General features: G+C 53.6%; 2 protein-coding genes across 2 annotated transcripts in view; one reads left to right on the forward strand and one right to left on the reverse strand.

The window, feature by feature from the left end:
• The first annotated feature begins 1,163 nt into the window (after positions 1 to 1,163).
• LOC104283679 (chromosome unknown open reading frame, human C22orf23) lies at positions 1,164 to 4,067 on the forward strand. The gene is made up of 5 exons (XM_009881889.1): positions 1,164 to 1,224; positions 1,617 to 1,802; positions 2,278 to 2,412; positions 3,542 to 3,642; positions 3,945 to 4,067. Exons 1-5 carry the CDS (start codon positions 1,164 to 1,166, stop codon positions 4,065 to 4,067), a joined length of 606 nt encoding a protein of 201 aa, XP_009880191.1.
• A 2,475-nt stretch (positions 4,068 to 6,542) lies between these two features.
• MICALL1 (MICAL-like 1) overlaps positions 6,543 to 10,323 on the reverse strand; it is a 20,603-nt gene continuing 16,822 nt past the window's right edge. The window contains 8 exon segments of the mRNA XM_009881891.1: positions 6,543 to 6,890; positions 7,202 to 7,248; positions 7,552 to 7,666; positions 8,028 to 8,101; positions 8,501 to 8,591; positions 8,949 to 9,075; positions 9,377 to 9,511; positions 9,997 to 10,323. The exon segment at positions 9,997 to 10,323 is cut by the window's right edge and continues 6 nt beyond it. Of these exon segments, the coding sequence (XP_009880193.1) occupies positions 6,769 to 6,890; positions 7,202 to 7,248; positions 7,552 to 7,666; positions 8,028 to 8,101; positions 8,501 to 8,591; positions 8,949 to 9,075; positions 9,377 to 9,511; positions 9,997 to 10,323 (1,038 nt within the window). The 3' untranslated portion in view covers positions 6,543 to 6,768.

Consider the following 10,323-nt stretch of genomic DNA (forward strand, 5'->3'; position numbering starts at 1 on the left):
ACACCGGCGGAGCGCCGGGATCCCGCGGCCGCTGCAGGGAGGAGCCATTCCCCCCACCTCCTCACGTTCCCCTGAATTGAAGCGTCCCACCGCCGTTCCCCACCCTGCCCAGGGCAGGAGCGGGGGAACCAGAGGGCCTGGCGCCCGGGATGAGTCTTCCGAAGCTGGATATTCCCCTTTGGGTTGTGAGGGGGAAATCGGCCCCTCGGGGGTTCCCCAGCTCAGCCCCGCTGAGGGGGAACGGGAGCCCAGAGCCCCCTCAGGCTGCCATCTTCACCCACACATCATGGATGTGATGGGTGGACTGTTTGGTGGATGAGGAGTTGGTTGGATGGTCACATCAGAGGGTAGTGGTCAACAGTTCCTTGTCCAGGTGGAGATGGGTGACAAGTGGTGTTCCGCAGGGGTGCATACTGGGACCAGTACTGTTTAATATCTTCATCGATAACACAGACAGTGGGATCGAGCGCGCCCTCAGCAAATTTGCGGATGACACCAAGCTGAGTGGTGCTTTTGACATGCCTGAGGGACAGGTTGCCGTCCAGAGGGACCTGGACAAGCTTGAGAAGTGGGCCCGTGGGAACCTCATGAGGTTCAACAAGGCCAAGGGCAGGGTCCTGCACCTGGGTCGGGGGGACCCCTGGTATCGATACAGGCTGGGGGATGAAGGCATTGAGAGCAGCCCTGCTGCGAAGGACTTGGGGGTACTGGTGGATGAAAAGCTGGCCCTGAGCTGACAATGAGCACTTGCAGCCCAGAAGGCCAGCTGTATCCTGGGCTGCATCAAAAGAAGTATGGCCAGCAGGGTGAGGGAGGGGATTCTGCCCCTCTGCTCCACTCTGGCAAGACCCCGCCTGGAGTACTGCATCCATGTCTGGAATCCTGAGCACAGGGAAGACATGGACCTGTTGGAACAGGAGGGGCCACAAAAATAATCAGAGGGGCTGGAGCACCTCTCCTGTGAAGAAAGGCTGAGAGAGTTTGGATTATTCAGTCTGCAGAAGGCTCCAGGGAGACCTTATTGTGGCCTTTCAGTACTTCAGGGCTCTGAGCAACCTGATCTAGTTGAAGATGTCTCTGCTTATTGCCAAGGAGGTTGGACTATATGACCTTTAAAGGTCCCTTCCAACCCAAGCTATTCTATGATTCTATGTTTTTCAGCAATGATGGAGGAGTCGAAGCTGACACGTTTCCAGAGGCGATACCTGATGGACCGTGTGAAACGTGAGTGACGGCCCTCTCACTCTCCTGCCCACTGCTGTACTGTGGTGAAGAGCTTTTGCTGCTCACCGTGAGATGGGAGCAGTTGGCCACAGCCTGCTTGGATGGGCACATGCTTCAAAACAGCAGCACGGCTGCTGCTGACATGCAGGGATGTACAGGGCGAGGTGTCCCCAAGGGTCATCCAGGGAACAAGACACAATGGCGTGACTTGAACCACAGTCTGTATCATGTCAGCATGTACCAACAACCAGGGTGAGACATCTGTGGCACCCAGGGTCTTCGATCATGGTGCTACAGTGGATCAACAGGCAGATCTGCTGGTGGTAGCCCGGGGCCATCCATCCAGGCTCCTCTCTGTCTGACTTTATTGTTGTTTTCGGTTTGTTCTTCAGGAGGAGATACCCTGCCCCTCCAGTGCCATCCCACATCCAGTGAAGAGCCAGCGCCTGCAGCGCCTGCTTTCTCCCCACCGGTTTGTCAGCCAAGCAGGCTTTCAGCTAAACCACATCTCCGACCTGCCAAGGTCTGCCAGGCAGGAGATGCCTACGCCCGAGAGAAATTCAAGCCACAGGCAAGGCGTAAGTGGGCAAACACCGCTAATAAATAAATGATGCTGCCCAGTTCCTCTTTTCCCCTTCCATCCATCCCCTGCCTGCAATCTCCACAGCTGCAGGATGTATCTTAATTGCTCTTCATCCTCACACTTTCTGTCTTCAAAGATGTATCAAAATGGATCTCTGAGAGAACATCTACAGTAAGTGCTTGCTGGCTTCCACCTGCTGGCTTGGGGGGTGATAGGTGATAGGGACTCACACAGTTCTTGCATAAGAAGGGAGCACTACACAATTTTCTAGCTTGTAAATGTGAATCAAACCTCTGATGTCAGTTTGGTTGGCTCTACACGCCTGTGCGTTACTTGCGTTGTTCACTCTGGGGATAGGCTGTCATTAACGTAATGCTTCCTCCGGCATCATTAGCAGGGCAGAGGTGTGGCCAGGCTCCTCCCTGAGGAGACAGGCTGATAACAATTTATTTCCCCCTTGGCATCCACAGGAGATTTGGAAAAGGAGAAGCAAAGGCTCCAAAACATCCTAGCGACAGGGAAGGACATGGTGGAGTGCAACGCGAAACAGACACTGGTTCAGACAAAGCAAGAGGAGATACCTGAGCCTGACCGGTTTGAAGAATGTAGGTCTTTACGTATCCTGGAGGAAGACAGGCGGGAAGCCTGGGAAGCCAGCTGCCTCCGAGGGCTGGGGTGGCAGGCCCTGTTGCCAGTAACCTGAAGCCCGTTGTGGATGAGGCAGAAAGCCCAGTTTCCAAGAGAAAGGACTTGCTGCTGTGACGCTTGTGATCCAGCCGTCCTCGCAGAGGTTTGCTGGCAGATTCAAGCTCCCTGGGCTGCCCGCACAAAACGAACTCTGCTGGCAGGGGAATACCCTAGGGATGCACAGGGTGACCTGGGCAGGAAGCCCAGGTACTGCGGGTCCTTTTTCCAGCCAGCATAACTCAGCGTACACTAGGATGCTTGCCAGCCTGACCATGGTTTTGGCTGTTTTTTTTCACTCCAAGAGCAGAGCAGTTACACTAGCAAAGCTTAAATGTTGAGCAGAATTTTAAGCAGTGAGGGACTTTGGCCTGCAGAGTATTCTGGGATGGCAAACCCCTGCCTAATGCCTCTTTGTGCTTGAATCTTCAATGTGTGTGTGTGTGTACACCCCAGCCAGCCCTTCGCTAGCTGGGGCAGCACAAAGATGGACAATGCTAGAATAACGTGTACAGAAGGGGTGCTTTTGTCCCTGCTGCGGGGAAGCTAGTACGGCTGGCTTCACACATGCTTTCTGTCCTCTAAAACTTGTCGCAAGCTGAGCGTTGTCCTTGACACATCTGAAAAATCCATGTACTTTGTACTGTGGCGAGATTCAGATCAGCCGGCCACAGGTCTGCGCTGCAAAGTGGCAGCTAATGTTCTGTGCCTGTGCTGGTCCTGGGAGCGGAGATGGTTGTGGTCACTGGGTGCTACGTGTCAGCTAATGAACCTAAATGGCTTTAAGCAGGTTCTGTCTCCATCCACAAACCAGTTAAATTGCCCTCAAGAAACAGAGAATTGTCTGTACAAAGAAAACTAGAAAGTTACCTTTCCTGCAAGGTGGGGAGCTGTACGAAGATGGGCAGGGGGGACAGCAGACATCACCTTTCCTTTGGCAGGACCAGTTCAAGCAGAGCTGGGAAATTGTGGGTTCAGATCTAGATAGAAATGTATTTTCTTGCCTTTTGGCTGCATCCTGTTTCCACAGTGTTTTCTCTTATCTGTCAGTGGTGAATGAAGTTCAGGAGAGGAAGGAGTTCCTGGCAGAGATGGAAGCTCTAGGACAGGGCAAGAAGTATCAAAGGATTGTCCTCACTGAGATCTCACAGGTATGTGAGGGTCCTGGCAGCATTGGCTGTACAGTGTGTGGAGGGAATCCCTAGTGTCAGAGACCTTAAAGCAGAGTTTCCTCCAATACCTGAGCAGGGAAGTAAGCAGAGAACTGGGTGTTCCCCTTCATGGCATGGGACAGGAGTCAATTTGGGGAATAGAGGTTTTCAGCCCTTCTTTCCATCTCTGCATGTAACTTAATCAGGGAAATAGAAGCTTTATTCTTGTGGTTGGCAAAAGAAGAAAAAAAAAAAGCTGCCAGCATCATCCCCACTCAGCCCTTCCCCTTTGTACTTTGCAGAAAATGCGTGAGATGGAGATCATTGACAAGAAGAGAAGTGAGGAAATGAGAGAGATCTTGACAAAAGACTTCCCTAGTGGGAATCTTTTTTTCCCTGGTGGGAAATCTGATCCCCACGACTAGGCCAAGGGAAAAAACACAAGTGCAATTTGTTCCCACCTCTTCTTCCCAGACTCTCAGCATCAGAGTCTCAAGTCTGTGCCTGTGCCCGAAGAGGAAGCAGCACCACCTGTTGCCTAAAGCCAGAAGGCAGGAGCAATTTGTATATAACTGGTAACAGAAGAAAGCTGTTGTAAAATCCTACCTATGCACTGGATCCCTTCTTGCTCAACAATATTAAAGAGATGCAAACAAAGAGCAGCAGCTACCAAAACACGACAAAGCAGAGCCTCCTTTTGCCTATGCAATGCCTCAGAGTACAGCAATCCACCGATAAAATGTCATTCCTTTCCATCCACCCAGCGGTGGAGGTTTCTCGTGACAGTTACAATAACACACGTATTGTGACCCACATCTATGACCTACTCCTGTCCCCACGACTCTGGGAATGGCTGTGCTGGCAGACGGCGCAGAGGAAGACGCAGCCGCCTGGCCTTGCGCAAGCACGAGCCTCCGGCAATCATGCTGACCTGCAATAGTGTGTGCATCAGCAAACTTCTGGGCAGCAGCTGAACTGGGCAGGCGCTTAGGAACACAGCTGCGCTGAGGAGGGAGAGGGGATTTCAGCCCAGCGCCTGCTGCTTTTTGCTGCGGGCTTGCTGTGGGTTTTTTGGTTCCTGAAAGCACGGTATGCAGAATAGCCGTCGGCTTCCCACACAGCCTGGAAATGGCTGTTTGTTCACCTCATGCATAACCCGCACCTCTGTCCTCCTGCAGGCTGGAGCGTGATGCCCCGCTATTCCTGCGTACATCCCAGCATTAAGTCCACCTCCCAGTTTCCTTAAGTTTCCATCATCTGCTTCTTAGCAATACTCGTCAGCCACTCCCCAAAGCCAGGCAGCATGCCCTGTCCCCAGGACAGCAAGACTGCACAAAGGAATCAGAAACCTAAGCCGCATTTGGTCTTTAAATCCATTGTTTCTTTTATTTCTGTTCAGGTGAATGGAAGTCACAGAGTTAGTACAGTATAATTTACAAATCAGAGTTCTGACCGGGCACGGGGCCAAGGGGTGTCAGGCTGCAGCGATCCCAATAGCCTTTGGCAACAGTGACGCGACAGCAGGCTCTAAAGCAGATTTGTTTCTCCTTGGAGAAAAGTTGTGCTTTGGGATCTCCCCTCTCCTACCACTGCTCCTCATCAGCCTGCTGGGGTACGGCAAGAGCGAGATGGTGTCACCAGCACGGGGCTGAGCTTGCCACCTCCCAGCCATGGGGGCCACGCTGGGATTGAGGAGGGGCTTGGGTCCGTTAGGTTTTGGGAAATAAGAATCCCTTTCCAGAATGCTACACCAGCCACCTTGCAAGGCACGGCTCTGAGAGTGTTTTGGCTAAAGCCTGTTGGGTTTTTAGAAGGGACTGCAGCAGTTTGCTCGGGGCTGGTTATCTCTAATTTGCTAATGGGAAGGCATGACGAACAGCTGACCAACCAGACACCCGTGAAACTCTTAATTCAGACTGATCCAACAATTCAATAAATAGCTCCTCGCCTCGGAGGAGAAGGCAGGAAACAAAAATGGAAGGAAGAAGGGATGGTGGGAACAACACCGCCCCCCCATTCCCTCCTCCATTGTACACACACGCACACACACATGACAAATAAAATAAGGGGTTTAAAAAGTTTTAGGGTGGGTTTGAATTCATCTAGTAAAGGAGGTGTAAAAAATAACCAGCCAACCCCTGCACACTTTTAAGGTATACACAGATGAAGCTGAGTAAAGGTCAGTTGTGACTGTGCCTCTCTCCCCAGCCGCACAAGGGTGGTGGCACTGGTAAGCAGGGGCACAAGCTTAGCGCCCCTTGCCCGAACTGAGTCAGTCTTGAGCTCTTCTGCCCTTGCCTGGAAAAGGAATGTTCCTCCCTCCCCCCGAAGGCAGCAGAGTCAGCGGTGTTTAGCAGCAGTGGGGGGTAAGATGTCCTGAGTAGGGAGAGTGAGCTACATCCTAGCAGCTGTACACCGTCCCCTTGGGTCCTCTCAGCCCTGTAACGGAGCCCACCCAGCCCTGGCGCTTGAGGGAGGGGACAGCTCAAAATAAATAGGGCACCAGTTATTTTTTTGGCTATGGCTCTACAGCCTTGTGATGCGGGACTGTTTTCTTAACATTTCAGTTTAGGCCAGTAAAACCCAAAGAATCCTGACTCTAATGCCAGAGTTTTCTCCTGAAGTTAAAAATGGGACAGGAAGGGGACAAGAGCGGGTGGGCAGGGAGGGACAGGCAGGCCCAGTCCCCTCCTGGTAGAGGTTGGAGGCACGTGGAACTGTCACAGTTAGAGCGAGAGAAGGGACAGAGGGCAGTTAGTGCAAGTTTTCCCACAAACACCAAACTCCTTGGTTTGCTTCTCAGTTAATAACAAGAGCACGCGATGGGGTAATGCATCCAAAAAGCAAATCCATCTTCTCCCTGCCTCGTTAGCGAGGCTTCACGGAGGGGACGGTCAGGTTCCTCCGCAGCCTCAGGAAGGGAAGTGCTTTGGTCGGACACCCCCACTCTGGGCAGAGGGCTGGCGTCTCCCTGGGGCGGCAGCTCCGGTGCCTGGGGAGGGAGCTGGGGGAGAGGCAAGGGGAGCGGAGGGAGACAAGCCCCCCTTCCTGGCAGGCATCCCAGCCAGCTACAGAGGCCAGGGCAGTCGGGCAGCACATCCCTCCCACTGCTGGTGGTCCCCTGCTCTAGCTTTTCTCCTTGGGCGATTTGCTCTTGGAGTCATGCTTGTTGCCCAGCAGCTTAAGCACCTTCATGGGCTTGAATTTGCCTTTCTTCTTGCTCTCGGTCTCCGTCTCCTTGTGAAATTCTGGGGTTGCAAAGGGAGGTTGTTACTGCGGGATGCTGATGGTTGTAAACACACACGCACGCACAACAGGGGCAAGGCTGAGAGCCATGAATCAAAGCTCTCCACTGTATGCACACTTCTTTCTGAGATAATGGGGTGCGCAGCACAACTGTGCCCCAAACTTTAACAGCCCTAAAGGAAAGGCTCCAGAGTCTACAGAGAATAGATTCAATCTCTCCTCCTGCATACAATTTCATGAATGGCTTATGCTGCCTCTCGCTGGGGTCAGCAGTGAAAACATCACTGCAAAAAACTTCCCGATTGTTTCTTACCTTTCCTTTTAATCATGGCTTCCAACATTTTATCTTCTTCCTCTTCTCTGAAAGAAAGAATGGTAAATAGGTTAGCAATTCAGCCCTGAAAACAGCTGCTGTATTGTTTAAGGCTAGAGAACCTCCTACTTATAAGCCACAGAGGGCTAGATCCATCACTGTCTTGTGAGCACTTGCTACCAACGGGATAAATCCCACGTGCTGCAAGTCTTTCCCACACAAGGTGTTCAAAAGACAAGAATCGGGAAGCCTGGGAAAGACGTCAGCAACAGGGACATCTTGGGACTCGTGGGGCGTTGAGTCAGACAGACTACACTTCTCTCCTCCAGCCCACCCCACTCCTCACTCACCTCTGCCGGTCCTCATCCAGGCAGTTCACAATAGCGTTCCTCTGCTCAATGATGGTCACCAGCTCCTGCATCAGCACCTTCTCCCTCCCTCGGTCGTCATCGGTCCAGTCCTTCTCTACCCAGCCAAACCCCGAGAAAGAACAGGCAATTAAATGGCTGAAGGTGCTTTGAAATTCAGAGCTTTGGGGCAGAAATCCTCTAGCACCATCCCCTGCTACCCTGCCATGCTGCAGGGCCGGCTGGGCTAGCGGTGCTGCGGAGGGAGAGCCCTGTAGGTGGCATCCCATGGGGACAAAAGGAGCACATCCCTGCGCAAGGCTGGGGCATGCAATGAGATGAGGCAGCAGCTCTAAAGCCGGCCGATTGCACTGGCATTCCTAAAGATCTGTCTCTCTTCACCTGAGACCCACCTAGACAAAGGGGAGATGACACCCAGGGGAAAAATGGAGGTAACTGCACCCAGAGCGATGCTTTACCTGGCTTGTTGAGGAGGCAACGTAGTTCATACTCCACATCCGACTGCCGCTGCTCAAGGTTCTGCTGCTTGAAGCTGAAAGGGAAGGGGGGCACTGCCAGGAACCACTGCAAGGCTCCAAAGAGCCAGAATATCATCCCAAGGTATGGGGTGAGCTTGGAAAGAATGACCAAGATGCTGGTCTTATCCTATAGAGCCAAAGGGCCGGGGAGCCAAGTGCCAGCAGGGACCAGCTCTGGCTGCTCAAGGCCTTCCTGAAGGAGATGCTGCCAGGGCCTCTGGTGACTTGCACTGGGTCAGTTCTGAGTGTGTTTGGATACACTTATCTGCTTGCCCTCTTTAAAAAAAAGTCCCTCCCTTCTCCAGGCAAGGAGACCATGCGAGGCTCTCCCCTGGAAGCACAATTTCAGGAGGGCTGAGACAGGGCTCCCTGCAAGGGTGTCAGTGCCTCCCCACGCGCTTGCACACACTTACATGTAGATGAGCTCTGATTCGTGGCGCACCAGCATGTGCTTCTCATGGATGAGTTTGAACCAGTCCACCAGCAGGCTGTCCTCAGGGCTGTCTGCCAAGCAAAGGGACAATTCAGAGCCATCCCCAGCCCTGCAGGATCCCACCACCCTGAAGCAGGATGGGCTCTTCCAAGCCAGAAGAAAGGCACAGAGCTAGAGAAAACCTGACCTCAGCCTGGTCCTGAGCCCCAGAGAGACCTTGTGTCTTCTCCCACCTGTTTCCACTCTAGGGATACCTCCACGTCCAGGGTATGGCAGTGACTGTTCTTGGAGCCCAGCACAGCCATTTGTGCTCTTCCAACCCCAGCAGCAGCAGGGAGGAAGTCACCACTGCTACCTCCTTGGCTGGACACAGGGTAGCCCTAGAGTCCCGTCCTGCCCCACACCCACAGACAGCCCATCCCACATACCATTCTCAGCGCTGCGAAGTTTTTCCTCCAAGGCCACCCCACGGTGCTCTAGCTGGTCCAGCTGGTGCTCGATGGCATCCATCTCCCCATAGATGTCTTCCTCGGGAATGTACTGATCTGTCTGCACCTGCCAAATTACAAGGCAGAGACTTCCATCAACCCTCCAGTACCCAGGGGTAACGCTAAGGCTGGTCAACACTAATGGGGCCAGGGGGCACAACAGAACACTCTATCTAAGCGTGGTTCCAAAATCCCCACTTCACTCTGGAGCAAAGGGAGACCATGGCGCTGCCATCAACAGCGTCTACCCTAGACACCATCCTCCTCCTCACCCACACATGCATCAGCAGGGTGCATGTATACAGCTATGGCCCTGGGGGACAGTATAGAGCTGGCTTTTGCCCCCCTGCTCCCGAGGGCCCTTTTACCTTGCGTTTGATCAGTGGGAAGCCATGACCCGGTGCAGGAGGACGCACTGGCTTGGAGCCTTTGGGAGGTTTCTTTGCAGAGGGAGAGGCGGCAGGTGATGGCTTCCGGTTGAAGGGGTTCTCTTTGCAGGAAGACTGGAGTTGGGGGACAAAAGAAGATATGTGAGGGTCCAGGAGAGGGAAGGGATATAGCATCCCAACAGCAGGGACTGAGCAGACAGGGCAGCCCTAGGGTTTGTCCTGCCCCACACCCTCCTAGAGGAGGAATGCAGCACTGATCTCCACCAGCAGCCTAGCTACGGGGCAAAACGACAGCCATGCTCCTGTTTGGCATCAGTTCCCCAGCTTCTCTCTAACAAGAATGCTGAAATATTTTCCTTCACGGTTCCCTTCCTATTTCCCCTAACCACACAGCATCCTGCCTCTTCTCTAGCATGGGGGGCAGGCAGAATACCAGCAGAGCCACCATTTAACGAGCACGTGCCTGAGCCTTGCTTCAGGGCATCACACACCAAACCTACCTAAAAGGCGACCCTGGACTCATGATCCCCACTGTGACCGAGTGATGGATGAGGAATTAAAGCCTCCTGATCTGTATGGGAGGCAGGCCACCATCTCACCTTCAGCTGTGGCTTGGGTGAGGAGGGGGTCTTAGGGCTCCCAGCACCTCCATCTGAAGCCAAGAGGATGGGTGTTGGGCTAGCCCCGGCAGGAGGCTTGGGGGGCAGCCGGCTTGGGCTGGTCCTTAAGCTGCTGGTGGAGACGCTCCTGCTGGCATGTGGGGTGCTGGGCTGCACCTCCCCGCTGAAGCTGGCCAGCTCGCTGGAGGAGGAGAAGGAGGAGTTGGTGGAGAGGCTAGCTGGGGCAGCAGGGCTTTCATTGGAGGAGACACTGGCCAGCGGTGTGTCAGTGGTAGAGGTCCTGGTGGCTGTCGGCGTGTGGACAGT

Source organism: Charadrius vociferus, unplaced genomic scaffold, assembly GCF_000708025.1.
Source record: "Charadrius vociferus isolate BGI_N301 unplaced genomic scaffold, ASM70802v2 scaffold413, whole genome shotgun sequence".
In the NCBI taxonomy this organism is placed as follows: Eukaryota; Metazoa; Chordata; class Aves; order Charadriiformes; family Charadriidae; genus Charadrius; species Charadrius vociferus.

What these genes read in the sequence shown, in the direction of transcription:
- LOC104283679 (XM_009881889.1), top strand. Translation starts at nt 1,164, where the DNA reads ATGATGGAGGAGTCGAAGCTGACACGTTTCCAGAGGCGATACCTGATG. An exon ending in ATTCAAGCCACAGGCAAGGC is followed by an intron (nt 1,803 to 2,277) that starts GTAAGTGGGCAA and finishes TGGCATCCACAG; the next exon opens with GAGATTTGGAAAAGGAGAAG. An exon ending in TCCTCACTGAGATCTCACAG is followed by an intron (nt 3,643 to 3,944) that starts GTATGTGAGGGT and finishes TGTACTTTGCAG; the next exon opens with AAAATGCGTGAGATGGAGAT.